The sequence below is a fragment of the Juglans microcarpa x Juglans regia genome, chromosome 1D (assembly GCF_004785595.1).
Source record: "Juglans microcarpa x Juglans regia isolate MS1-56 chromosome 1D, Jm3101_v1.0, whole genome shotgun sequence".
In the NCBI taxonomy this organism is placed as follows: domain Eukaryota; kingdom Viridiplantae; phylum Streptophyta; class Magnoliopsida; order Fagales; family Juglandaceae; genus Juglans; species Juglans microcarpa x Juglans regia.
Window position 1 is genome coordinate 49,534,654 of NC_054594.1, and position 27,418 is coordinate 49,562,071.

At 38.4% G+C, this 27,418-nt stretch overlaps 5 protein-coding genes across 12 annotated transcripts; 3 read left to right on the top strand and 2 right to left on the bottom strand.

The window, feature by feature from the left end:
* Positions 1 to 268: 268 nt before the first annotated feature.
* Positions 269 to 7,337, top strand: LOC121255300 (potassium transporter 2). Of its 6 annotated transcripts, none has more exons than XM_041155567.1 (10): positions 269 to 622; positions 1,812 to 1,896; positions 2,164 to 2,398; positions 2,482 to 2,727; positions 2,821 to 2,874; positions 3,986 to 4,246; positions 4,405 to 4,457; positions 4,603 to 4,720; positions 4,992 to 5,246; positions 6,079 to 7,337. In XM_041155567.1, exons 1-10 carry the CDS (start codon positions 615 to 617, stop codon positions 7,200 to 7,202), a joined length of 2,439 nt encoding a protein of 812 aa, XP_041011501.1. In that variant the 5' UTR covers positions 269 to 614; the 3' UTR covers positions 7,203 to 7,337. The 6 variants fall into 6 exon arrangements, with proteins under 6 accessions (XP_041011501.1, XP_041011512.1, XP_041011527.1 ...); XM_041155578.1 differs by lacking the exon at positions 269 to 622 and adding an exon at positions 1,352 to 1,701; XM_041155593.1 differs by lacking the exon at positions 269 to 622 and adding an exon at positions 1,352 to 1,609 and having other exon boundaries at positions 1,807 to 1,896.
* A 315-nt stretch (positions 7,338 to 7,652) lies between these two features.
* On the top strand, positions 7,653 to 8,619 carry LOC121255338. Its single transcript, XM_041155604.1, has 3 exons — positions 7,653 to 8,027; positions 8,116 to 8,179; positions 8,320 to 8,619. The coding sequence occupies exons 1-3, from the start codon at positions 7,698 to 7,700 to the stop codon at positions 8,490 to 8,492; spliced, it is 567 nt and encodes a 188-aa protein (XP_041011538.1). The 5' UTR covers positions 7,653 to 7,697; the 3' UTR covers positions 8,493 to 8,619.
* A 1,085-nt stretch (positions 8,620 to 9,704) lies between these two features.
* Positions 9,705 to 14,916, top strand: LOC121256239 (mini-chromosome maintenance complex-binding protein). 3 transcript variants are annotated; one of them, XM_041156953.1, is made up of 14 exons: positions 9,705 to 10,027; positions 10,269 to 10,382; positions 10,474 to 10,587; positions 10,840 to 10,971; positions 11,372 to 11,413; positions 11,839 to 11,958; positions 12,076 to 12,234; positions 12,363 to 12,452; positions 12,613 to 12,726; positions 12,900 to 13,102; positions 13,221 to 13,356; positions 13,630 to 13,857; positions 14,352 to 14,419; positions 14,506 to 14,916. In XM_041156953.1, exons 1-14 carry the CDS (start codon positions 9,866 to 9,868, stop codon positions 14,618 to 14,620), a joined length of 1,797 nt encoding a protein of 598 aa, XP_041012887.1. In that variant the 5' UTR covers positions 9,705 to 9,865; the 3' UTR covers positions 14,621 to 14,916. The 3 variants fall into 3 exon arrangements, with proteins under 3 accessions (XP_041012887.1, XP_041012877.1, XP_041012898.1); XM_041156943.1 differs by having other exon boundaries at positions 9,706 to 10,027; positions 11,372 to 11,416; XM_041156964.1 differs by having other exon boundaries at positions 9,708 to 10,027; positions 11,372 to 11,416; positions 12,378 to 12,452.
* A 795-nt stretch (positions 14,917 to 15,711) lies between these two features.
* LOC121256258 (expansin-A8-like) lies at positions 15,712 to 17,269 on the bottom strand. The gene is made up of 3 exons (XM_041156989.1): positions 17,023 to 17,269; positions 16,331 to 16,643; positions 15,712 to 16,247 (listed from the first exon to the last, which is right to left on the bottom strand). The coding sequence occupies exons 1-3, from the start codon at positions 17,168 to 17,170 to the stop codon at positions 15,944 to 15,946; spliced, it is 765 nt and encodes a 254-aa protein (XP_041012923.1). The 5' UTR covers positions 17,171 to 17,269; the 3' UTR covers positions 15,712 to 15,943.
* Positions 17,270 to 20,687: 3,418 nt separating this feature from the next.
* On the bottom strand, positions 20,688 to 24,482 carry LOC121256251 (bZIP transcription factor 18). The gene is made up of 4 exons (XM_041156976.1): positions 23,871 to 24,482; positions 22,714 to 22,846; positions 21,596 to 21,680; positions 20,688 to 21,214 (listed from the first exon to the last, which is right to left on the bottom strand). Exons 1-4 carry the CDS (start codon positions 24,329 to 24,331, stop codon positions 20,835 to 20,837), a joined length of 1,059 nt encoding a protein of 352 aa, XP_041012910.1. The 5' UTR covers positions 24,332 to 24,482; the 3' UTR covers positions 20,688 to 20,834.
* Positions 24,483 to 27,418: the final 2,936 nt, after the last annotated feature.

A 27,418-nucleotide genomic window follows, 5' to 3' on the forward strand; every position in this document is an offset into this window, starting at 1 on the left:
CTGTGATCGAACATCTAGAGGTACACGGTATGCCGCAAGTTCAATAAACACTCATGTAGTAAGTAGTATTGAAACTCCAGAAATCTCCCCCCTTCTTTTTGCTCCAAGATTTTATCTTGTTTTATACAAGTACGAAACAGTATTTATTGTCTTTTATATAATATACACTGCTATTGCTAGAAATACACTCTCTATCGGTACTAAAATATAGATTGGAAGTGCAGTGCAGAGTTTCGTTAACTCTGTAGACTCTAATCAATGTGGGCTTAGGCTAGAAGAGTAGAAGTTGCTCGGGATCTTCCAGAAAATGAAAAATCGGAGGGAGGTCACTCTCACAACATGAGGAAGAAAGATGAAGCAACCGAAAAGCCGCCTGGTTGAAGTACTGAAAAGACATCGTGTGTCAGATAAATAAAGCGAGACCCACTGGGTAATCTCGAATACGGAAAAAAACTTAACTTAGCGCTAATGGATGGCGTGATGAAGGTGTCTGGCCCATCCGGGAAATGCCGGTGCTTTGTGCCCTTGGTGTTAAAGATCATGTTCGGCTCCTCGTGTCCTTTTGGAACCGTCCTCTGTGATTCACATGGTTTTGCATACAAGGATACTTTTTAATGGCCTCGTGGGTTTATCATTCCCTGGGAGCTCTGAATCTGACCATTCGTCATTTTTTTTTTCCATTTTGTGGAAATTAATAAGGTCTGGTATAATTTGAAACTTGGGATTATGCTCGCTCACAGTGTTTGATCAAGCCTGTCTTTACCAATTCTTTTGGTTTCTTGAATCTCCTATTATTACCACCAGTTGCTTGAATTTGTTTGTAACCTACCCAAGAAACTTTAGCAGGCAGATTAGAGTGAGGGGCTTTCAAACGGGTTGGTGAAAATTTTGGCATACGATATCGGCTTGTAGCTGGACAAAACAATTAAATTATTTGAAAAAAAAAAAAAAAAAAACTGTGTATGTGAGAGAGAGAGAGGGCGGTGAGAAAGTGGGTATAATAAATGGTCCATAAAATCGGCTTTATTTTCGTAGACAGTAACGGGACACTAGTTTAGTTGGCTTGGCTTAGTGTGGCTGTTTCGTGTATGTAACTGTCGTTGAATCACGTGGTTTTGTCTTCTCGTCGCCAATCTCGCAACTCATTCTTATTTGATATTTCTTCTGCTTTTCCTGTGAAAGATGTGAACTTTCCGCATATGCATAATTGCATAATACGCTGCTAGTTTCCAATTCGCTGTGGATTGTATAATCTCTTCTGTTCTTTTGTAAACTAGTTGTCTCAACTGAAGGGCAAGAAACGGTGACGTGTTAGGTATTTGTTTCTTTACCATCTCGTCAACCAGAAAAGACTATAAGCCGAAAATAAAAATGGGAACAGAACCACTAGGCAAATGAATGAGGGCCCTTCTGCATTTATGAGACGCTCGCCGGCTGAATAATTCTAGTCCAGCTGAGCTTCAATCCTTTTCTGAGTTGCAATTCCACCACTTGTTTAGTTACTCGTCTGGAGTTTTCTTGCGGGCTTTTGTGTTTCTCTCTCTGAGCTTTAATTTCCTGGACTGTTGTGAGTATTGTGTTCTAATTTCTTAAATCATTGAGATAAGAAGTATTGATGTCATGTGGATTTATTGAAAAGTGGGCGAATGTGCCCTTTTTTTAATCTCCTCTGTTTGCGCGAGGAAAGCAGAGAGCTTGATGGTTGGCCTAGGAAGTGTCAACATGAAATTCCTCATTTTATTTTTTTTATTTTTAGAAACTTGATTCTATTGGACTTTTCCATTTCAGCTTCCATTTTTTTTCTAGTGCAGAACTGCTGGTGTCTTTGCTCAACGGCATAACTTGTGGGTGAGAAATATGGATCTTGACAATGGCAAGTGTCGGAACACCTCAAAGGTGTGTGCATTCTCTTTCTGAACTAATTTGGCACGGTTTTGTACCGAACGTTCAAATGCTTATGAGCCTAACCCCTTTGAAGTTTATTGCTATTTGTCCTCCTTTTTTTCCCTTTGCTTTTTTTTTTATTTTTTTTTTCCCCTTCTTCTTCTGCGGCAGATTAGCTTGTAATTTGGACGAACAATTTTAGTAATCCACAAACATCCGTAATTGTCATAACAACAGAGTACTTGAATTGTAACTGGATTGACATTAACTGCATTTCAGAAGGAGTCTTGGAAGACTATCCTGCTCTTAGCCTACCAAAGCCTTGGTGTAGTGTACGGGGACTTGAGCATTTCCCCTTTATATGTCTACAAAAGCACGTTTGCAGCAGATATTCGACATTCACAGACCAACGAAGAGATTTTTGGTGTTCTTTCTTTTGTCTTCTGGACTCTCACTTTAATCCCTCTGTTCAAGTATGTCTTTGTAGTCCTTCGAGCAGATGACAATGGAGAGGGTGAGTACTAGAACAAATATGCAAGATCTGCTCTAGTATGTCTTTATAGTCTTCATATGTAACTTCTCGTGCATGATTTGCAGGTGGTACTTTTGCCCTTTACTCGTTGATTTGTAGGCATGCAAAAGTAGGTCTTCTTCCCAACCGACAGGTTGCGGATGAAGCACTCTCTACTTATAAATTGGAACAGCCTCCACAGAAGAAGAACAGTTCAAGGGTGAAACTGTTGCTTGAGAAGTACAAAGCCTTGCACACTGCTCTGCTAATTTTGGTTCTTCTTGGAACTTGTATGGTAATTGGAGATGGACTCCTTACTCCGGCCATTTCAGGTAGTGTTTCTGGTTATGGATGCACTACATACAATTGTTTCCTCTTAGTTTGCCGACTATAATTGGAGATCTAATTTGAATCTTTTTATGTAGTGTTCTCTGCAGTGTCTGGTCTGGAGTTATCAATGTCCAAGGAGCACCACCAGTGTAATCTTATTTATCAGCTTCTACTCTTGTGCCTCTAATTCTGCCTGTTTAAGCATATTAAGTCCAATACGAAAAATCCCCCCCCCCCCCAAAAAAAAAAAAAAAAAAAAATGATAGAAGTAGTTTGAGCTATTATTACTGCAGAAGGAATGAACATGTAGTTTGAAATCATAGTGAGATTATTCCTTTAAAGCTGAACTGTAGTGCATGTTCAAGGGAGAGAACTGAAAATATGAAAATTATGGCTAGATCTGAAAGAGCCTTTGTGTGTGTGTGTGTGTGTGTGTGTTGGGGGGGGGGGGGGGGGGGGGGGGGGGGGGGGGGGGGGGGGAGGATGGGAGGTTTGGTTTGGTTTTTTAGTTTTTTCTTTATTTGCTAATTTACTTTGGATGTCATTATATATTTGAGTGTACTGAATCAATGATGTCTGCAGATTTTTTTTTTCAATAAAATAGTGTAGTTTACATAAAACAGTTAGCAGCTGTATGTTTTGGATCATTGTAATTAATAATTGGGTAGAGGGATCCACTTTGTCATTCTGATCCAGTGAGCAATAGCTATTTGACCTGAAGCGCGGGGACCATCCAAAATTGCTCAAGTAGTATGCTGACATGCTCATATCGCTTTGTATTGGTCCCGCCTTCTTTAATTTTCTAGTGCAGGGGATATTGCACCTCTATTACTTACATATAAAAAAACTTGTTGCAGCGGGTGGAGAAACTGTTTCTGAGTGAGGTTGACAGATGTTTGAATATGAGAATAAATTGAAATATTGAAGTCAGGACTCGGTGTTAGCTCTGCACTATGTGGAATATGGTGTTTTTGTTTGAGCGCCAGCTTTCTAATATGTAAAAGTGTTATAAATGTAACAAACTGAGATTTTACAGAAGATTTTTCCTCTTCAGAAAATGATCCATAAGTTTCTTGAAAGTATCTCTATTTAACATATTCTATTCCCTATTTCTTTTCTCTCCGAGTACCTTGGGTATTTCAATGTACAATATCATTAGTGATGACAGTAACAAATTTGAAGTCAATGTCTATAATAAGTGCAGTGCTGGTTTTGCTTTATTGATTGTCTTTACACTGCATCCTATGACATTATTTACAGATGCAGTCATTCCGATTACTTGCTTCATACTTGTATGTCTATTTGCACTTCAACACTATGGAACACATCGGCTTGGGTCTTTCTTTGCTCCAGTTGTGTTGATGTGGCTTCTATGCATCAGTGCCCTCGGTTTATTCAACATCATCTACTGGAATCCACAAGTCTATAAAGCTCTTTCTCCATATTACATGTTCAAATTCTTGAAGAAGACAAAGATAAGTGGATGGATGTCTTTGGGTGGAATACTCTTATGCATAACAGGTGAATTAGGAAAAAGAAAAGACACTATGTTCAATTCTCATGTCTTGGTGTGTTGTTTGTACTGCATGTGGCCACTCACTCGTTAAAAAAGTTAAGTGTTATTCAAATGAGGGTTTTCCGCATCCTGCTAAGTGCCCAGTGTGTGACTGTGCATGCAGGCTCAGAGGCAATGTTTGCTGATCTTGGCCACTTCTCATATGCAGCAATTCAAGTAATGCTGGCTCTTTGCTTTTTCTTTTTCTTTTTCTTTGGAAATTGTCCTTTTAAGATTTGATTCCTAGTAATGTTTTTTCTACACTTGGGAAGCTCTTACTTGCCTACTAGTAGCTGGAGTCTAATTGCTTACCTTGTCACAGATTGCTTTCACCTTTCTGGTTTATCCAGCACTCATATTGGCATATATGGGACAAGCTGCATACTTGTCACGGCATCACCATCCCAGCCATACAATCAGCTTTTATGTTTCAGTACCAGGTATACCTCGGCCATTCTTGAATTAAAGGCAACAAGATTTATTTAATTTCCATAAAATTAGAATGGAAGCTTACAGAAGACTAAGACTTTATAATAAATAACAATGGAATTGTTCTGAGAAGTATTTCCTAATGGATTGAGACATCAAAACTCACATTTTTTCAGTCAAGGGTGAATCTTAGTTCTGAACAATCCATATTATGTACTTGACTAGGAGTCTAGGATATTAGCTAATTGTGGAAGACTTGAAAACTTAGTTTTTTGGTCACAGAATGTGTGAGGTGGCCTGTGCTTGTAATTGCCATTCTTGCGTCTGTCGTGGGAAGCCAAGCAATCATCAGTGGAACATTCTCTATCATAAACCAGAGCCAATCACTTGGTTGCTTCCCAAGAGTCAAGGTTGTTCACACCTCAGATAAGATACATGGCCAGATTTACATCCCTGAGATCAATTGGATGCTCATGATCCTCTGCATTGCTGTGACCATTGGGTTCAGAGACACAAAGCACATGGGGAATGCATCTGGTAAGCTATGCCCTTCTATCCTTCTTGCCGGGATCATAATAGAAAATATTTTCATTATTTACTAAAAATATCTTGCCAAATACGAGTCCCAATCAAATCATGGAAACCCTATGAATCATCAGCAGAAAATGTGAAATTACGACTTGTCCCAAAAGCTTAAGTTGATGGGAAGATGTAGATTTAATTATTTGTATTATATTCTTAATACTCCCTCTCACGTGTGGGTCAGACTCCCTCTCATAAGTGGCTCAACACGTGGAATATTTAATTAAAGAAAACTGCTAGAGACCCAAAAAAATTACACAAAGTAAACCCACAAACTGATGTGGTTTCGTGGAATCCGTTAGATCTACTTTATAATAAAAGTAACTTTACAATCTGACGTATCACATCAAGTCACATCAGTTTGTGAGTTTACTTTTGTGTAATCACTTTGTAGCTAAAGTATTTTCCTTAATTAAATGTGGTAGAGTGTAGAGTCAGGGTTCAAACTCAAGACCTCTGCTTCGATACCATGTGAAATCACCACTTGTCCCAAAAGTTTAAACTGATGGAAAGATGTAGATTTAATTATTTGTATTATATTCTTAATTGAAAATGTTGGAAGTTCGTCTCCAATTAATGATACCATTGTCATTACTGAGACATTCTGGGGAAAGCCTAGCACCGTAGCAGTGACTTTCAGACTCATCAAATTAGTCTTAAAACTTGTGCCAAAAATTGATCACCTTCCCAATTACTTGGCTGATATTCAAGTCAAAGAGAAGGGCCAGCTTAATCATAAGAAGTTCTAATTCTTTATACACTAACATTTTATCTTTGCATGTTGCAGGGTTAGCAGTGATGACAGTGATGCTGGTGACAACATGCCTCACTTCCTTGGTTATTATCCTTTGTTGGCACAAGCCCCCTATCATAGCTGTTACCTTCCTTCTCTTCTTTGGCTCTATTGAATTACTCTACTTCTCAGCTTCGCTCACCAAGTTCAGAGAGGGTGCCTGGCTCCCCATCCTTCTAGCTCTTTTTCTTATGACTATCATGTTTGTGTGGCATTATGCAACCATAAAAAAATACGAATATGACCTTCACAACAAGGTTTCATTGGAATGGCTGCTAGCCTTAGGTCCAAGCTTGGGCATTGCTCGGGTTCCTGGTATTGGGCTAGTTTTCACCGATCTCACCTCTGGCATTCCAGCTAACTTCTCCCGCTTTGTCACTAACCTCCCTGCCTTCCATCGCATCCTTGTCTTTGTATGCGTAAAATCGGTACCTGTCCCTTATGTTCCCCCTGCTGAACGATATCTTGTGGGCCGTGTGGGTCCTCCAGCTCATCGGTCATATAGATGTATTGTCCGGTATGGATATCGTGATGTTCATCAAGATGTCGATTCGTTTGAGTCTGAGCTGGTTGATAGATTAGCTGATTTTATCCGCTATGATTGGCATCGGAAACAAGGGACTAAGTCATGCGATGAGGATGATGATGCATCACGATCCAATGAATCATCTAGCGAGTGTAGATTGGCTGTGATTGGAACAGTGGCTTTCTCGGGTCCACCAGCTTTTGAGATTGAGGAAAGCGCGCAGCCAGCAAGTGTTTCCATTGAGTTCCCTACTGTAGAAAGTATGACAGATGTTATTGAGATGGAACCAGTAGGAGTTGCTGAAAGAAGAGTGAGGTTTGCCATTGAGGATGACTCTGAAACGGATGTACAAACTGATATGGGTGTGCAACTGCAAGAAGAACTGGAAGATCTGTATACAGCTCAACAGTCTGGGACTGCATTCATACTGGGTCACTCACATGTTCGCGCAAAGCAAGGATCATCCCTCCTGAAGCGAGTGGCCATTGGCTTTGGATACAATTTCCTGAGGAGGAATTGCCGGGGCCCAGACGTGGCGCTCAAGGTGCCACCGGTGTCTCTTCTTGAGGTTGGCATGGTATATGTTGTGTAGGGCAGATATGTAACGTATTTGTTTTGTTCGGTAACTTAGATGTAGAGATCATCTGAAAGAGGTTTGCCAGAAAGGTGAATGGTTGTGCTGACTAATTGAGGACGTATATAGACACTATTATATTATATTGAGTAACTCTTGTTGGCATATTAAATTTAAATAGTTAAAATTTATGTCTCCTCAAAACTAGTTTGGAAACAAGTGGTATTTAACATGATATGTTCCACTAGCCATCGAACTTTGGATTCTCTCCGGATGGCAAAACCAAAATGCTCCTCACAACTTCAAGAGCCTGTTAATGAGACACGTAGTTCCCTATTAACCACCATACTTTCTGAGAGCGCGGGGCGGGCCATGCTAAATACAAATCCACGTGGCTGTAATGTTATGGTCCAGAGTAGCAAAACGTTTGTTCTTAGTATATAGACAATGTAGCAAGAGTATCTTATAAAATAGCTGCGCCAAGACGTACACAGTTATAAGATCTGCTGTGTTATGTTAAGGGAAGCGAAGATGGGAATAAGAGCTCTTCCCTTGACACCTCCAAATGGCAAATTCCCTTCGAAGTATGGAGTCGCACAAGACTGCTACTTGTATCGGTCTAACCATAACATGAATAGGTTCAACAGCAGGGCCTTTAAGTTTGCAGTTTCAGCCAAATCAGAGAAGGGTGAAAAGGACGAACCCAAGAAGAGCAACCAATCTTTGTTTAGCAACATAACGGAAGCCCTGGATTTTTCTCAAGTTAGATCCTCGGAGGATGCAGAGCTTCTGGCCGAGGCCAGAGAAGCCACCAAGTCTGGAGGAAAAATGTCCAGGGAACAGGTAATTTGGCTTGGATTTTCAACACACACACACACACACACACGATAATCTATATGGTATGTTTACAGGAATTTTTAATTTCATGCAGTATGGAGCCCTGAGAAGGAAAATTGGAGGGACGTACAAGGATTTTTTCAAGTCCTATATCGAGGGTATGCGCATTTTCTTTTGCAGTTTAGTTTGAGCCATAAATGTCTTATCTTCTTTGCTTCCTTTGAATTTACTTCAGATTATATTTTGACCCTTTTATCATTTTTATTTTTTATTTTTTTTAATCTTCGTTCGATATTAGTGGACGGGCAATATGTTGAGGATGGCTGGGTTGATAAAACGTGCAAAGTTTGCAAAAAAGATACCAGGGGTGAGTCCAGGCAAGTGGACAGGTTGGGAAGATACGTTCATGTGGCATGTTTGGAGAGGTCCAAATCATCCGGAAACTTTTTTACCAGACTTTTCTCAAGATGAAGGCGAAAATTGTTATCTTCGAATTTGGCTTCTTTTTTTTTTTTTTTTTATAAATTATGTAATTAAGTTAGCATGTCTTAAAAGTATTATACAATAAATAAAATATTTTTAAGAGTTTCAATTTTAATATTTTGACCTATATAGTCTTCGCTAGCCAACTTGATTTCTTTATCTCGTAGATTTTACTTGAGTAATGTCACAATTACGTATTTGCACAGTAATGGACCGAAGTCATTGGGGTTGATGGGCTCAGCCCTATTGGTTGTGTTTCTTTTATTTTCAAGTTAAGCTTGAGTCAGGCCATAGCCCATTTAAGATTTGTTGAATTGTCCTTTTTTTACAATCTTTGTTAAAATGGCCCCTCTGGCCCATTAGCGAGTGAGAAGAATAACAATATTATGTAGTGGAAGGAGGGACGTGTATAGGCATGCAGAAACTTAATCAAAATCTTATTTTCTTTCTATATTGTCATCTTCTTTCTCCCTTATCTGAAAATGCTCTACTCGAAGTGAGTGAATTCAATTTGTTTTTCTACAAAGCAATTTGAGGTGTGTTACAAGTAAATCAAATAAAAAAATATATATATATTTATATAATGATTCGAAGCATTAGGGCATGAGTTAGAAAACAAAAAATAGAACCGACTATCGGCCAAGGCTGAATTTTAGATTTTCTCCTCGGCCATCTCGATGTAGGCTATTTTCCTATAATCGACTATTGACACGTACTTCACCATACCACTACCCAGCTACCGATTTACGATACGAGACTAATTTATTGTAAAAAATATTGACACATGAATTTCATGCGTGACTTTATTTTATTTGCATTTGACCACAATGTGTCCTTGCATATCAATATTGCCTAGTAGTAGCATGGGCGTCTCCAAATTTACAAGATTTGACTCATCTCAACCTATCAAGGGTTGATACAACCACGTGCGACAATTTATGACCATCAATGGTTTGAATCATTTAATGTCCTATATTTAATTATGTTACCGTTTTCTCTAATTAGAGATCTTGAGGATGAATATACAAATCTCTCTCAAATAATTCAAATTAACAAACGAACGGGAGCTTTGTTGGGGCTACTTTTTGTAACTTGTTGCATTTTATTAACGAACTATTTGTTTAGGGACAAAAATATAAAATCGCATGATAAAAAAATTATTTTATTTTATTTTTATTTTTTATTTAGAAAAAGACAAGTAACTTGAACTAGGACCATCCCTATGGTATACCGATTGAATGAAATCATCATTATAATGAGTTCCTGATTTTGGCGGGAAAACCCTACCACGACTTTACTTAACCACTAGTTTTAGCGCGCTCGGGACTTCCATCCACGAACTGAACACACTTGGGATCGAGATGGTCGGTTTACCCTACGATCTGGTGGCGAACCCTCTCGGAGCCGTCCGATCGACGTTCGAGAAAGCGGCGGCGTCCTCGGGATTCGATCCCAACGGCAAGGACTGGGGCGTCCTCGATCTCTTCCGCCATTTCCTCTTCGACCAAGGCCGCCTCTCTCAGGTCCTCTCTCACTCTTCCACAACCTTCTTAGCTTTTGCTGGAATCAATCATATACTACTCATAATTATTGTTTATTTGTCAAAAACATCGCTCGTAAAGATAGTGGTTTCTGGCAAATCTATTTTTTTCTTCATTTGCGGGCTTTTGTTCGAAAAACTTATTGTAACTTTAGTCCCAAATTGTCATTTATCACCAAGATCATAGATTAAGACTTGGGGGGATTGTTGTGTTTGTCGTTTAGGTCCCGATTCTTAATGGTGAAACTATCAGATGGATTCAGCCCAAAACTCTGGTGCGGTTCCGGGCAATGGTACAAGACATGTTGGGGAATGAGTTCTACGTCGGTGCTTATCAGGTAACTGCCACTGTTTTGGCCTTCTAATTATGTATTAGTGAACTATCTCAACCATAATTTTCATGCCAATGAGTTTTTCATTTTCTTCCAGGATGGGTCGGTATGGAGAACCAACAAGTTCAGGGATGTCTCTCAATTCCCCTTGGGTGATTCTTCGCCCCCCCATACGCAAGTTTGGGAACGCCGTCTGCTTTACTGTGTTCCTGTAAGTTCACTATAGTCATGGTTTTTTTTTTTCCTGTCGCTCCATTTAATTTCAAGCTTTCATCTTTTATTTTTAATCCGAACACATTTTAAGCTTATGGTACGTGTATCGAAGTTGTTTCTGTACGGGTCATTGGCCAGCTAAACGTCTTTAAGCTTATCTTTCAAATTCACTATCAGTTTTGTATCAAGGCTCTGGATGAATCAAAATCATGGCTTAACTCCTCTTGGGTTTCACATTTCTTCTTTTTAGGTTCCAGGGCAAAATTCTTGGACGGAACCATCATTCGAGTCAGTGGTGAATCAATGCAAGGATTTCATACCCCAACAGAGAGAGAAGCGCAGGAGAATGGACGAGGAAGCTATAGATGACATGAATATGCTTGTAAGTTCTGTCCCTGTAATTATATCCTGTATTAGTTCTTTTCATTGAACTAGCTTCTATAGATTGATCATGTGGTGTGTACCTAAGGGTAACTGCAATGCTACCCTTCATGTTTCTTTGGTTGGATCCTACCTTCTTAGGTTCTTATTTGGGTTGGATTGACAAATTTTTTACGTCAACGTGTTTAGTTTGGGAATTCTTGGAAGTTCTATGGAGTTAATATATTAAAATAGGTACATTGATTACAAACAGTTTCAGTCTGGGCATTCTCTTCTTGTGGTTAAGAATCTATTGATTGATGATTTATTGGTCTTTTGGGAGGTTCTCAATGGCTCTCTCTTTCTAAAAGTGATTATGTCCTTAATTTATTTATTATCTGATGTACCGCATTCAATGTCAGGTTTCAGACAACGGGTTTCAAGTTTCTCCCAGTGTAAAAAAGGTGGTAAGTTCAGATGATTCTCATCATTCACGTGCCTTACCATCTTTATTTTCCCCATTGGCTGGATAAGAATTATCCAACATTTTTTGATCTGTGAGTTAATGATTGGTTTTTAATAATATCTTTGCCGAAATTCATGTTCAAATATGTTGAGAACCATGAAAAACATGGGTTCTTCGGTTAACGGTTAAGGTATCGTGGACTAGCTTGATCTTAGGGGCTTTAGAGGGCTCTCTTGTTGCAATTGAATTTCTTCCTGGAAATATTCAGGGCCTGGTTCTTTGACATTTGCACGTGTATGAATCAATTATTTGCCACACACACTTTGTGTTTGCTCTGAATAGGATTATATCACGATCAATATTTAATTTTTATTTTAATTAACAAACAAGAAATATCAATCCAATTCCTCTTACCTATGCTAGAAAGAGGATGGCTGCCCTTCCACGTCTTCTCAGACTCAGGATTCCTCAAGTGAAGGCTACTGCTCTAATATGAGTATGGTAACTGGAATTGACAAAGATTTTCTTAGTTGTCTTGTTAAGGTAATTGGCTGGTCACTTTTTCCCCCTTTAAGTTACAGCTAATCATACTAATATAAATGGTTGGAATCCAGTTTCTCAACTATCCCATGAAACTTCTAAAAGTATATTATTACACAGATATACGATTCTCCAGAGTCTGACTTGAAGCTGAATGATGTTTTTGAGTTCATCGGGATTCTCACTCTTGATTCAGAGCTTAATGAAGACAAGGATGATCATGATGAGCCCGATAATGGTTTTTGTGACGATGTCATGGTACATTTGCCCCCTAACAAGGTATTGAATCCTTGCAGCTGTAAAATTTTTTTTTTGGTTCCATTATCTATGTTGCTGGCACCAGGCTATTGTCCAGAAAGGGCTCGTTTAGCTGTATTTATGTTTTTCTTTTCCTCTTCTTGTTATTTGTTTTTTTGTTGCAGGTACCACGCCTCCATTGCCTTATTCACAGGAAGCTAGCAGCTCCCGACTTTCTTCGTGGTTCTCCCATGATGGAGGTGATTTCATACCCCTTGGTTTGATTTTCATCCTTCTGAATGAATGGTTGTAAATCTACTTTATATATGTTGCCCATGCAGTGATTTATGATCTTTAATGTTCCTTATATTTTTTCTTGTCGTGCATGGTTCAACTATTGTGTCCTCTTTGGTCCTACAGCCAAAGCCCCATTTTGTCAGAGAGATGAGAGAAGTTCTGTTAAGGCATCTTACAGTTGTTCTAGGCAATGATGGCATAGCTGCTCATTTCATGTTGTTGCATCTCTTGTCCAGGGTAAGTGGTTTTCCTTCCTTGAAAATGAAGTTTCGTTATTTTTCTTGATCAGTTTATACATCTCACTAGTCCATGTCTTTTATCGACAGTCTTATCTTTATTAAGCTACTTTCCTTTGCTTTCTCCACATTTCTTGCTCCTATGTGTGAAATTTATGAGTGTTTTGGGAGCAGGTTCATACTAGAGTAGACACTGTTGCCGTGGGCAAGCTTTCACTGAACCTCACATGTTTTAGCAAAGAAAGTGCGGCTCTGTTTGGCAGTCAACTTAGTCTTGCTTTAAAAACCCTCTTACCTTTCACACATTGCATACCCCTTACACTGGAGTATCTTAACTCTGTATCACTTGCCCCAAAAAAGGATTACGAGACAAACAGGTAATCATTCATCACCTTGTGACTTGGAAGTTGTTTCCCCTTTAATTAGCGGCCTAATCTTGACAATCATCAATTCTTTCTCATAGGTTTTGACCTTTTAACATGTTTAATGCTCCAGACTGAAAACTGGAGTTCTGCAGCTAGCTGAGGGCTCGCACATAATCATTGATGAGACCCAATTGGAAGCAGGGACCCTCAACTCTGTTGGGATGGAGAATGCAAGATTGTTAAGAAATCTAATGGAGCAGCAAAGGGTATATCTTTTATCATCTATATATGCATGCAGCTTTGTGTGTATATTCCTTACGTCTTGTATGTAGCCCTATGAGTTATGAGAGATGTGTTTGACTACTTAATGCACAAATGTACAGAAACTCTGCATTAATCTATCTGCTAAAGCTGAAAGACAATTCCGAGAATTTAAATAAGTGCCCCTGTACTTCTTAGGCTACTGTTTGAGAGTAGCTCTCAGCGACTTTGTTGGAAATAAGATCTTGATAAATATATTGAAATCTGTTTGTTTGCAGGTGGAATATGACTTTAAGTACTATAAAATGGAGATGGCAGCTGATGTCCAATTGCTTATATTTTCTGAGGCAAAATCAAATATTTTACCTGCTGATATAGTTATGCCTTTCCAGCCTTCTTCAGTGGGCTCCTCTGAAGTTGTGACTGCAGAAGCACTAGAAGCTTGGAGATGGTATTTGGCTACTGTTAAATCATTGCCACATTTTATCGAGTCAGAAATGCAGAAGGTATGAGTTAGCTTGCTGGGACAGAGCTTTATAGAAGGAATTTGTTTGGCAAGAATGCCGTCTCTTACAATTTCATGTTTGTTGTTAGAGAACATCATTTAGCATCCATAACTAGTCCAACATGTTTGATTTGAATGAACATGCCAGAGGTTCCTGCTGTAAAATTTATTCACCAGTCATTACATGGCCTGATTGTGCCACCTTACTAAATTGCTGTTTGCAACAAAGTGGTGTATCAAATAGTGTCTTTTGAAGTAGCATTTCATTTCCACATTTGTTTGTTTATGGCCAAGATTTTCATTTTACGTGCATTTTTGCTGTATGATTTGTTGCCAGAAATTGTTACTTACAAGATGCTGGTGACAAAAAGAGATATTGCTTAGAAAGTTAACATGCTTTAGTTTCTTTTGTTGATTTTCCCTCTCACTAATGGGAATAAGAGTAGTGATGGGGGCAGCTTTAGAATCCTAATGTCATATACTGATACGTTACAGGTGGTAGAAAATGACCTGGTTGCGGCAAGGCAAGCAGACCGGAGCATAGGGAGCCATGATTTCAACAGGTTGGTGAATGTGAAGTGTGATGGTGGTATTGTTTTCTAGTATTGCAATTATGTTGCACATTGGTAATTTTGTTTCTTGCATACAGATGGCTGACAATGGGCCGCCTAATGTCTTTGAGTTTTGGTGAAACCTGCCTGTCGTTAGAACATTGGCAGATGGTCAAGGAACTGGAGAGGCTACGAAGAGAGAGGCTCAAATGAAGTATGAAATTGGTTGCCGGGATTGGGGATATTGCTTTTAAACTGATTTAAATTACAGGCCTGGGCTGTGAAGCACATTGTGTTTATGTACGAAAATGCATTTGCCATTTAATAGGAACATGTTGCTATTTATGCCATGCCCGCTTGAGAACTGGAGGATCTCTTTGGCTACTGACCACTCTAGTTCTCTCTCTCTCTCATAGTGTCAATGCTGTATTTAGCGTTAACCAAGTATGTATTCCTCATGCTTTTTGATTGCTCAGTAAAGATAGGAAAAGCATTTAGAATGATCTAAATTACTGATTTTCCTTTTGAAGAACCGCTTTGGCCCATGCGAGGCAACCAAAACTTGTGAGATAACCCCTCACTGTCTATATCGATGCCAGTCACTATTGTAGGGGCTTTTGGTCTGCACACTGCAATTACAAGTGCATGTTTTGTGCTATTAGGTGATGTCTTCATTTAAGAGGGGCCTGCCAAATAGAAATATTTTGGGCTTTTGTTCGTCTCTTAGTTTTGTTAATGCTATCAACTAGGAATATTGGTTTGATTTTCACATTCGCTAGTTGCTCTCACTTTCATTAATTTTTGATAAATCCTATTATTCAAAACATTTATATCACAAATGAAAGATTCATGTTATTCAAATATTTAGATTCACCTCGTTGTTTCATTATGTGGTTTTCTTAATATTTAGATTTATTTACCTTCCGCTTTTTAGTTCTACATGATTTCCGTATAAAGGTTTTAAGGAACAAAAGGTTGATGTTAAAAATTGGTTAAGTTAAATTAGTATATTTGCATTTTCTTTGGATATTAAATCCACACTATCTATATCTTTAGTTTCAATTAAATATTTTACATATTAGAATTTCCATTTCAATGGTTTGAGAAACCGTTAGAATGTAAATTAAATTAAATTAAATCTAGGTGTTTAGAAGGGTTTTGTTAGGAAGTGACTTGGATTAAACGGAAGGCACATGCTGGCATATGCTACACCCTCCCGCGGTTTTTGGCAAAGAACCTTTGGGTTGACTGAAAATGGATGTTAGTTTTGAATGACGATGGAATGAACATCTTAAAATACCAAGTTGGGGAGCATAACTCAATATTAAAATAAAAATCCAACCAATGGAATACCCTGTCCTATCCAAACGCAAACACTGTCTTTCATGTATGAAAGGCCTAGCGGGTGCGGTTCAGCCACCTCAGCAAATACACGGCCATATAATATACAGGACGAGCCCCTCCTACACTACTATACTATTTGGCACATCACCCACTGACCCTACATATAATATATATATATATTGAACGAAAACCTTAGAACTGAGCCCCCTCAAATGTCTGTCCAAACCGCCAATCTTCCGGAACGACGTCGTAGCTAGTCACGGTCTTGCCATCACTGGTTGTGAGTTGGAATGAAAGACTCTGTCCATTTAGGTAGGCACTGCTCTGCCAGTTCTGGCCCCAGTTCCGTGACATGGCTTGCCACCCTGTCTTGGAGCCCTTTATTGACACTGAATGCACGTCTCCCGCGCCACCCACGTTTGTGATCAACACCAAGTTGAAGTATGAGTGCCCATTAATGGTAAACCTCACTCCTCCCTTCTTCACACAGGACACCCTGTTCATTCACTTTTATATATTTATACCAACACAAAATTAGCATTCATCTTGTTAATTAACTAACTTCAAAAAATTGTTTACCTTCTAAAGGATATGGGCACAATCCCGGCTCTGTATTGAGCAATTTCCAAGAAAGCAGGCTCGGCCAAGTCAAAGTGCTGAAGAGGAGGGTTGCACCAGCCACCGTTGTCGTTGGACAATGCGTAGTTAGGAGGGCAGAAGTTAGTGGCGGTGACAGTGATGGTACCTGGGAGGCACCATTTGGGATCGTCGTTACATCGCATCTCGTAACATGACCCGCAGCTTAACCCATTGTTGAATAGAGCTGTGCTGAGTGCTGCAGTGTTTGTCCCGTACCCTTGGCTGTACAGATTCCCATACCCACAAGCTCCCCCTGCATCCAACACCCCATGATGAAATTACCTTTTATAAATTCCACTTAACTCAATTACTGCTACAAAAACTCATTCTCATTAATGAAAAATATCTTATTACTGTTTTAAATTTACGATCAAATACATGCCAACACCATCATTTCCGAAGGTCCCATTTCCTAACTCAAAAGAGTAAAATGTCGACTTATTACATGCCCAAGCACCATATGTATATAATTATATTTTCTAACACAGGATCACATGACGTACGTGTATAGCAATTTGAAAATGTAAGTGAGGCTTTTTTACTAAAATTACGGGATGCTGTACTTGTTGAGAAAAACAAAAACTACTCCTTATTCTTCAACTTTTAAGAAAATTGAGTCATGTATAGCTTACCCATTGTGCCTGATGCGTCGCCTCCTCCGTAGAAAGTGGCATGACCAGTCTCCCACCCTCCATAGTCACCGTAAGTGCCTCTAAGGCACAGGTTTAGGATAAAGAATGCAAGGGAAATAATAGCAGGGAATGATGCTGCAATAGCCATTTGCCTTTATATTGGGGAGCAGAGAGGGGGACGTGCAGGGGTTTGAGAGACTCGCTCTCGAGTGCCAAGTGCTTAGTTTAGTGCTTACTTAGGTCGAGGGGAGTTGGGGTTTACTTCTATATATATAAATTAAAGAGAGGCACAAAGGTGTGGCCTTTGTACGTGGGCCGTTATATATGTGGGGTCGAGCGATACGTAATATATGGATGGAGGATGCTCGAGAGAGAGAGAGAGAGATTGACATATTGATGAGGTGAGTAGCAGGGATATATCAAAACTGCTCACATGCTAATGTTGTAGTTAGACCGACTACCAACTGGTATAAGGAAGGTCATGATCGACCCCACCTGCACATGGTTCATATATCTCTTCTTCATTCATTGTCTGAGATTGTGCAATATATCAGCCAACGTTTTTAAGGCCGTTGATTGGGGAGCTTAATTGGAGAACTCTCCCAATACTTAATAATATCCCAAGCTGTGTCCATTAACGAGCTGGCTGCATGCTAGCCTATTATCCTATTATATATATATAGATATATATATATATATATATATATATAGCACTAGTACTTCAGCCCGGCTACATTAATTAATCCCCTTAATTCATAACCATGTTCTCCCTGTAACTATAATATTAACTCGTGTACATCATCATGAGAAGAAATAATAAATCCATTTATCACTGTTTCCTCTCATTTTCCGATCGCTTAGCAAAAACAGCAATTCTATATTGGCAGTACTACTTAAACATATAATGCCAGTCATGATCTGCAAAAACAAACGAGATGATGGTTAGTGAAATCTAATTACGAAAGTAAGGGGGGGGGGGGTAGAAAATTAAACTTGTTTATATATATGGGCCTACCATGTTAGGAGCACATGTAAGTCCCGACCTTCACGGTACGGTCCCATGCATGCAGTCATCTGTATGCATCTATTCATGCATGCGTCATTTTCATATACATGATGTTTTTGAGAAGAAAATGGAGAAACACGGACGACTTTAATTTCCTTTCCAATAATTTTCTCCATCCTAATCTTCAAATTTGTCTCTTCTATATATGTACGTAAGGGAATATATTACCGTCGAGGTTGGACTTTTCTCTTCTATACAGACAATCGATATATGTACGATCTCATCTGTATGATTCTTGAAATTATAACATCACTTGATATAGATCAATTAGACCCAAAGAGATTCGATTTCACCGAATTTCGGTGCTTATATGTTGTCAAAATTCGAATTTCAAAATGACACGTTTTTTCTTACTGGTTAGATCAAGAATGGCCAGAGAATTAACCCCAGTGTACACGAGTTTCGAACAAGCTCCATGTTCTGCACGGAATGTATGTATGTCCGCCGTAATCCTCCTCCTCTTGAGGTGACAACCTATCGAAATTGAAGGGGAAAACAGAATGAGAACTTTTATCAGTTTTTTTAACTTTTGAAGAAGCGCTTCTGCTCCATAAAATGTGCAGCTTTTTCCTTCCAGGACTGCATGCAGCCAGGGAAAGAGAGCTAGACAAGGGAGGGCATATTTTCCGCCGAACAATACTAGTCTTCCCTGGGATTTTTATTTTTATTTTTATTTTTTACTTCGTGATTAAGTAAATATTTTTTAATGATATTGTAAATTTTTTTTTTAAATATATAAAATTTATGTAAAAAAAAAAAAAAGACCTCCAGTTTGTCTAATATTTACTCATGTTTCGCCCTCAAAACTCAATAAAACAGAAGTGTGAAATATAATTAAGAATCCGTTTCTCTCTCCATGTCTTTTTTTTTTTTTTTTTTTTTTGGGTACCAAAGTAACCAAAGATCTTATCCTTTTCACCCAAAAGGGGTGGAGCTTCAGCAACGGCTCCTCTCTCTCTCTCTCTCTCCTTTGTCCGGATAACATTGGAATTGTCCATTACTCTTTTTTTTTTTCTCCATTTTTTTTGTAGTTTTCCATTCATAGCCCCAAATTGTGCCGATAGATCTGTTGTCTACAGGCCTCTTACGACCGCCACACGTCCCACTAGTAGACTCTTCAGTTACTGATTTGTTGGAAGGTAGAAGAAAATTGACTAAAAGAGCAGTGCATATAGCTTACACGCGGCTCATATCGCGTGTGAAACTCACGCGCCATTATGCCAAGGAGAGTCTACTGCCGTCACGCGCGGCACCATTGAGATTAACGGTTTCGAATCTCTTAGATCTAACTATTACCTACTTTCCAAGAGTGGCACGTGAACTACATGTGACTCTACAGGCAATGACGGTCATATGTTGACGTATCGACTCATATTCCAGTTGCTACTTCTCTATGTTTCATTTTTCCTAACTAAGGATCAAGATAAAGTAGTTGTGAAAGTCTCATTCAACTAATCCAAACCAATAAAATGCATCACACAATATTCCACTGTGAGTTTTAGTCATAATTTTATAATCTGTTTATTAGACTATACAAAAATTGCTTCAAATGGCTTCCTTTTAGTGAAAAATGGATTGGAGCCAAATTTTTAGCTCCAGATTCCACTTTTTTATTTCTTGTGTTGCATTTTGTTTGTTTTGAGATAATTGTTAAGAACTCTCACTCTATTAAATATAGTATCTTGTAATCAATTAATTTATCTATAAGATGTTAGGAAAAAAAAATTACTACTTGTGCACTTTTTTATATCAAGTAACAACTCATCTGGCAGAAGAGAGTTAGTAAAACGGGCTGCTGCTGCAGCATTTGAAACCTTTTGATTGGTCAATGGGCCGAATGACATGCATGCCTGAACATAACCAGGCTCATGCGGCTGGGCTATATTCAGATTGGTTTCAAGGGAAAGTGACTCGAATTTTTCCCAAAATTCTCTAGCATATTGCAAAGTCAACAAAAACTCAAAACAAGATTTTTTCGAACTATTGTATTGTTAGAGATCTTCAAAATGTAATAAATAAATAAATAAATAAATAAAATTCTATTCATCGTATAATTAAGTCCTCAAAATATAGATATGTTCCTACCTTCAAACCTAGCCTAGCTCAATAGGGCCTAAGGAATTTTTTGTCGATTTGACGGGCTATAGCGTCATACAGTTGATATTTGGATTGTGAATTGAGATAAAAATTGAATAAAATATTATTAAAATATTATTTTTTAATATTATTATTATTTTGATATTTAAAAATATTATATTATTTATTATATTTTGTATGAAAATTTAAAAAAATTATAATAATTAAATGAGATGAGTTACTTTTTTATCCATTGCTGATTAAACCGGGGCCTTAATGCTCAAAAAGAGTGGCACACCTTCCGGTGCATTCATTGCAAGTTAAAATCATATAGAAGTACTAGATAGAAGCCTCACACTCTTAAAAACATTTGATTGAGAATAAATGAGTCAAATCATATATTTTTAAGTAGTGTGCACGAATGTAAGACTTACATATAGGATTTTTCAAAATCATATTCTCAGAAAAAAAGGCTGGAAAATGTAAGAATGTGGAAGGGAACGAGAGAGAACTCATGAGTGTATAAGACCTGAAAAGGCGACCAAAAATTTAAACGCCCAACCGATTAAAAATAAGTAAATTGAAATAAATAAAGCCTTTTTGGCTGTCAATCAATGAGTCTATGAACAATCCAACGAATTGGGCCAGATGGAGGTCGACTGACTTCGCATCAAAATCTGTTGCTGCTTTCACTGACAGAAATGGAAGTCATGCCTTCAGGTTTCACCATATGGGAGCTTCTGCCACTGATATCAAGCCCCTGCAACCGGCCAATAGGATCCTGCTGCAACGTATCTGTGTAGGCATGCGCTTGGGCGGCAGCAAGCACAGGCTGGTGGGGTCTTGACGTGTTGGACTGGAATTGATGAAATTGCGGCATTTGAATATTCTGCACGTCACCAGGCTGAGGTTGTGGCTGACGTGAAAAGAAGGAAGATGGAGGATACGAAATGTGGTGCATTTCCATATTGTATGCGTCAGTGTGTGTCATTATTTCTCCAGTCGCAGCCTTGAGCCTCTCAACTTCCTTCTTCAGTGCTTCATTTAAAGCTGTTTCGGGAACACATTACTAACAGTAAAAGGCGAGAGAAATCAAGAAGTAAAGGAATGATGTCCCTGTAAGATCCTTTGTGCCTAATAGACTCGTAATTAGGGGTACGAGCAGACAATAAATGGACCAAATTCATGTGCTGCTAGACCATAACCATGAGTGGGAAAGTATAAAAGGGGCTTGAAGTTAGGACCGACATAGAGAAGTAAATTATTGCATTAGTATCTATATACAAGGATCAGAACCAAAGACGGTTCATCTTTGACTGATACAACAGGTAAATGCCACTTCTAGTCTTGCATAATGTCCACACCACCAAAGACAAGTGGAAGAAGTAAACATCCAAGAAAAGGTGCACAAAACAGAGATCACATACGTACCATCACGCAACTGAGCTTGTTGTTCCATAGCTTGTAACCGAAGCTGAAGCTCTGAGTTTTCAGTAGTCAGGCCTGTTGTATCTCTCTAAAAGAGAACAGGAACCGAAAGACAACCAAAGCCCTTGGTCAGAAGTCCATGAAAAGAAAAACATCTTATGACAAAAATAGAGATAACAAAACAAAAAAAGAACAGTTCTGCTTTTTTTTAATCACCAGAATCATGCATAAACTACAGCAGGATAAATTACAGCCAGAAACAAAAGGAGACAATGAATGATTAATCACTTGCGTGTGTTTTTTCCCCTTTTACTAACACAACAATCTCCAGATTCTCTGAGAAAGATTGCACCACAAAACAAGCATGGTGGTCTAGCACAAAGGACTTTGTCTATTTGATGTCATACTTCTTCAAATACTGTCCAATGCGTATCAAATAGAACTACCAAAAGAGCTAATACTGCATAAGCACATGTTATTAATTTTAGAAAACCGCTGAATAAATCTAAACTACTCCTGGACACATATAGGACACACTTGGAACATCAATTGTTTTGTGGATCAATAACTATTTCGCTGTTCTTGTTTGCATTTATCCCACTTATTCTAAAGTAGGTGGATTTCAAAGCCTCCCTCCCAGCTCTAATCTTGAACTCCCCATAACTATAGTTTCATTGACTGGCTTATAAACCAACTACTATTTTTTAGATAACATTCTAATTTTTTAGAAACAATTAGTTATATAATTTGATCTTTTCATTGAACTTTTCATACCACTAAAAGATAGCGAAATCACAAGCCAAGAAGACCTTTTTCATTTCATTTTTTTTTTCTTAATTTGTTTGCTTAGTTAGACTAGAACCTACGGAGTGAGCCCTGCTCAAACAGCATGACTATTTCAATCACCCATTTATACCCTCTCTGATCAACCTTGACCTTTATTTATTTGTCATGTTAAGACAAAAAAAATATGCACACATGTCGAGACAGAAAAGCACAAAGTTACCACAAATGGATTATATCATAGTGCAACAGAGTCTGCTAACATCCATGTCAAACCAAAAATAAAAAATAAAAATCATATGATTTTTGCAAAACAAATAATGCATTTCAGCAAGAACCTGAAAAAGAGTTAGTTGTGCAGAAAGTGTTGTTGCTTCTGTTTGAAGGGTTTGAACTTTTCTCTCAAGTTCGGATATGTAACGTGCTTTTCTCTCTTTTGAGCGCGCAGCAGACTGCCGATTCGCCAAAATCCTGTATCAAACTTTTGTCAATTGGAAATCTTAAGAGCAAGCTCAAGTGAAAATAATGTTGATCTTTTAAATAGAAAAAAAAAAATTCTGTAAAAGAGAATTTTTAACCTCACAAAAGAACCAGGCATTTGAATTATTTTCATTGATTACTGGCTCAAACATTTTTTTTTATCGGTAAACAAAATTTTATTGATCATAAGAATAGGCAAAAGCCCAGGTATACGGGACATATACAAGAGGTGAATTTCTTTTAAGGGTACAAGTGAAGTAACTTTATAAATGAGGACTCCAATTACACATTAAGAAGTTGGTCCAACAGCCTGCAACACTCAAACATGTGAAGAAATATACTTGTAACGTCCCACAAAAAGTCCAAGCCTCATATGGGCCTATACTTAAAAAAACTAGTTAATACTACAATTAGAGTCACTAGAAATCATTATAAGGGAAAATAACTTCTCCCTCCCAAGCAATGCATTTATAACGACCCAAGGAAAGTACAAACCACATCTAGCCATATAGTCTAAGAGCACTAGTCATTAGTACAATTAGAGCCCTTTGGAATCATGATAAAGGGCAAGAATTTCTTCCTCCCAATAAATGTTAGATCCCGTTCACCTTCCTATCCAAATCTTGGGTATTACAATACATGCCAACCGCTCTTAGTGGCTCATGTTGATGGCTTTTTCAAGTACAAGGTACATGTTTGAAATCTGATTAAATGAAAGTAAACAACCCACCGGACCATAATTACATGTAAACAACCACAATGCCCTGAATCTTGAATACATTCCATCAAACATTGACTTCGGATAAACAAGCTGTCTTAACATGGATGGCATAAATTATTGTGAGTCCAAGAGGATCAGGATTTTCACCTAAACATTGCCAACAATATAACCAAAAACACAAATAGTTATATCAAACATAAAGAATTTTACAGTTACAATCCCTCCAAAAAATAGAATACCATAATCCAGATGTAAATTATAAATTCTCTTATGGAAGTAAAAAGAGAGAGCAACCTCTTGGCGCGCTTGGGGTCAACGGTCCACAATTCAGCGAGCTTTTCAGGAGCAATGGCCTTCTTGGCCTCTATGCCCTCCAACATCGAAGCCCCCCCGTCCACCGAATTGCTATGCCGGTGCCTCGGCCTCTCCACCTGTGCAGCATTTTCGGGTTTAGGGAAGGATTGGCCGGAAATTCCGGGTCGGGATCCGAGCTGTTCGATGTCCATGTAAGAACAAAAGAGGTCGTCCTCGGATCCAAACCCGTCAAATAAAGAATCGGAGACCGGATCAAGCTCGTCGGGTATCCTGAAGTGGACCTCGGAGTGGGCTCGCCGGTGATGGGGCCCGCGTAAGGGGAGGGAGCTAGTAAGAGGGTTAGGGACAGGGAAGGAGGAGGCCAGTTCCGTTGGGAGCCGAGAACTAGGATTTAGCATGGTATTGGGGTTTGGATTAGAAAGATCTTGGATTGGAGCCATTAATGTGCGTCGATGTAACGGTGGTAATCAGAGTGTGTTTTTGTTCTTCTTCATCTTCGTCTTTCTTCTCCTTCTCCTTCTCCTTCGTCGTCTTCACTCATCATCGCACGTTCTGCCTTTCGGTACCAGAATTGGATTTTGCTTAAGCGAGGGTTACGTCAACGGTGTCGTTTTAGGAGTTCTTATATTATATATATATATATATATATATATATATATTTTTAACATTTTTTTTAAGTTGTAATTTTAATTATTTTTTTGAAACAATTTGTAATTTTAAAAATCGATACGTCTCTATTGAACACGTAAGAAATATAATTACAGGCTGCGTTGACATACAGTCTACTTTAATTTGTGTATGCAATTGCAGACGAAATTTATGTAGCCGAGTCAATTTTTTTTTTTTTAAAAAAAAAAAAACAAAGAGAGAAAGAAAGAATGCGTCACTTGTCTCACCATGACCATGGGGATAATGCTCAGTGAATTGGTATCATAGAGGTTAGGGTTATTGACATTTATAGTTTACTGGTTGCAAGGAAAACTCCAGATTTACGTTGTTTAAATCTGTGTTCCACAACGGAAAGATTGAAAATACAATAGATGAAAATAAAAACACTGCAAACACAAAAAATGTACACAAAATGTAAACAAAAACACTTGAGAAAAAGAGGAAAATAAATTCAAACGTCACCTCGCATGGTATTTCTTGGCAAGCTTCTTAACCAATTTCTCAGCATCCATATAATCTAAACCAATCTTCTCCACCTCTTCAACATGTTGAGCATCTCCAGGCAGGCAAACTTTCATCTTTGGACGAGGATTATGTGGAAACTGTAGAATAATTAAGAACAAAAAGAAGTGGAATTTGACAATATGGTGATACTTCCGTGAGAGTATTTGTCCCAAGAGTTGGTAATAAATAAAAAGAATTGAATGTATTTATTTGTGCACTAATGACCCCTTATTTATATGCCATCATGTACCGGTTGGCAAATAACACAACTATTGATAAACTAATAGTAACCCAAAGGTCACAACCTTAAAAAGTGACACAACCTCGCTTGACACTTCACTAGTCACACAACCTTTTGACTAAATCAAAAGGTTGTGTCTTTTGACATTTCCTTAAATATCATTTCTCATGAAAACCATCATCATGTTAGAGAGTCATTCCAAAAAATACATCACACTCTTAAAATAAAGAAACTTCACATAACCACCGAATCGCTTATCCTTTTGGAGATCATAATTTTTTAGCCCAATATGGAACTCAATGGTCTCAGTGAAATTACGTTTCTTCTCTCCGGATCCAGTAAATGGCCGCTCGTACGACATCACTCTAAAGCTTACTCATGTTCGAATTTCGAAGGTCTACTTTCACTGACCCACTAATAGCTTTTGCCATTGTTGCGGTTGCAGAGGGGGAGATAGTACGAGAATTTCCGCTTGTGTACAACCCATTTTTTCTTTCCAGCCCAGAACGCACGCAACCCCATTTCTCTTCGACGTCACACCCTGTTTTATTTTCTCCGTGGCATGATAGCTCCATTCGTGTGCAAAGAGGTCCGCAAAATAGACTGAACACATAGTTTTTCATATAAATATAAGGTTTTTAATCTAAACTTGGAAGTAATTTTTATATGCTTAAAAATGCTCGACGCATTTATAGATTGAGGTAAAGTTGGAGAGAAGTATATTATTTTCTTGCCCAAATTCAAATGGCCTCAACGAAAAAGTTGATATTCATGAATAGTGTGATGATCACTAGAAAATTAAAATAATTTTATATTTAAAATGACATCGTCCTCCCAAGAGGAAATAGAAACCCGGCCACGAATGGATATTAAGTAATTGTGGCTAAAAGTATGATGTTTGAAATGCTAACAAGAGATACGGACACTAAAAGTATGATGTTTGAAGTACGTATAATTAGTTGTTGTATATTTTGTGGCTCCTAATTAATCCTATATATATAAGATACATGAGAATGTACGTTGTGGCCTCTGCTAGCTAGCTGTTGTAGAACATCGGCCTTGAACCCATGCAACTAGCTACTTGTGCAAGTGAACGTACTTGACGCAACTCAGAATTACCTTACCATCTTTCATGACTTGGTTGTGTTTTACTGGTCATGCAGCTTCTTCACCTAGGAAATTAAGTGTGTTTATTAATCGGGAAGGAAGCAAAAGTAGGTGAAAGAAGAAGATGGTGGAATTTATGGGTGTGGTGTGATGTGATGGAACTTCTTGTATGGAGTTAGTCAATCCAGATAGAGAGGCCAGACAAATGTGGACCTATCGGGTGCCTCCTTGGAGTATCTGCGTGAGCCACACACTCCATGTGCATGCCTGCCAGTCTTTTGTTCACACGCCATACAGTCTTAATTTCTTGCACAAATAAATTGACTCACACACATATCTCCTCAAGAGCCCGGTTAAACATGTCTCTATCTATTTAAGAAATTACAATTCATATATTCACAAGGTCGAAATTGATTAACAAAGTGATGATCTCCATGATTTTAGCAGTCTGGAGGGAGAGAGAGAGAGAGAGAGAGAGTTTGATGATTTTTTTATTTTTTATTCATTATTTGTGGCCAACTGCTGATGCAGCCAAAGCAACGAAAATCCATGCATATTAAAATCCAGTAGGCGATGATAATGGTTGGTGATGTTAATCTGAAGTCCATCTACTACTACTACTACTACTACTACTACTACTACTACCACGGTTGATGCAGGCCGTGCTCCTATATTACAAGAAAATTAATACGGGTGAAGGCGCAAAAGGAGAGCTTACGGCAGTGGGCGGCTGATATATAGCCAAAAAATAAATGCAAATGGCCCTTGTAGGACAGTTTTGCTAGCATCATCTTATTGTGACTTATGCGATAGGTCAGGGATGTGACTCTTGAGATGGTGCCCAAATGACAATGTTAATAATTAATTATGGCCCATATATGCTTGCCTTCTACCCAATTCTAAGTTTGAGGGTTATCTAACTTATCTAGGAGTGGTTAAACTTTATTAATTATTGAATTAGTCTACGTATAGTCCCTAAATGAAAATGAAGACTGCTCGTACAAAC

Bases quoted from the DNA above. Each gene is read 5' to 3' on its own strand.
- LOC121255338 (XM_041155604.1), top strand. From the start codon at position 7,698: ATGTTAAGGGAAGCGAAGATGGGAATAAGAGCTCTTCCCTTGACACCT. The intron at 8,028-8,115 runs GTAATTTGGCTT...AATTTCATGCAG, and splicing joins GAAAAATGTCCAGGGAACAG to TATGGAGCCCTGAGAAGGAA. The intron at 8,180-8,319 runs GTATGCGCATTT...GTTCGATATTAG, and splicing joins TTTCAAGTCCTATATCGAGG to TGGACGGGCAATATGTTGAG.
- LOC121256239 (XM_041156943.1), top strand. From the start codon at position 9,866: ATGGTCGGTTTACCCTACGATCTGGTGGCGAACCCTCTCGGAGCCGTC. The intron at 10,972-11,371 runs GTAAGTTCTGTC...ATTCAATGTCAG, and splicing joins TAGATGACATGAATATGCTT to GTTTCAGACAACGGGTTTCA. The intron at 13,858-14,351 runs GTATGAGTTAGC...GATACGTTACAG, and splicing joins TCGAGTCAGAAATGCAGAAG to GTGGTAGAAAATGACCTGGT.
- LOC121255300 (XM_041155567.1), top strand. The intron at 2,399-2,481 runs GTGAGTACTAGA...CATGATTTGCAG, and splicing joins AGCAGATGACAATGGAGAGG to GTGGTACTTTTGCCCTTTAC. The intron at 5,247-6,078 runs GTAAGCTATGCC...TGCATGTTGCAG, and splicing joins GCACATGGGGAATGCATCTG to GGTTAGCAGTGATGACAGTG.
- LOC121256258 (XM_041156989.1), bottom strand. From the start codon at position 17,170: ATGGCTATTGCAGCATCATTCCCTGCTATTATTTCCCTTGCATTCTTT. The intron at 16,644-17,022 runs GTAAGCTATACA...TGTTGGATGCAG, and splicing joins CGACGCATCAGGCACAATGG to GGGGAGCTTGTGGGTATGGG. The intron at 16,248-16,330 runs GTAAACAATTTT...GTGAATGAACAG, and splicing joins GTGCCCATATCCTTTAGAAG to GGTGTCCTGTGTGAAGAAGG.
- LOC121256251 (XM_041156976.1), bottom strand. From the start codon at position 24,331: ATGGCTCCAATCCAAGATCTTTCTAATCCAAACCCCAATACCATGCTA. The intron at 22,847-23,870 runs GTTGCTCTCTCT...AGTTTGATACAG, and splicing joins GACCCCAAGCGCGCCAAGAG to GATTTTGGCGAATCGGCAGT. The intron at 21,215-21,595 runs GTACGTATGTGA...TTCCCGAAACAG, and splicing joins ACAAGCTCAGTTGCGTGATG to CTTTAAATGAAGCACTGAAG.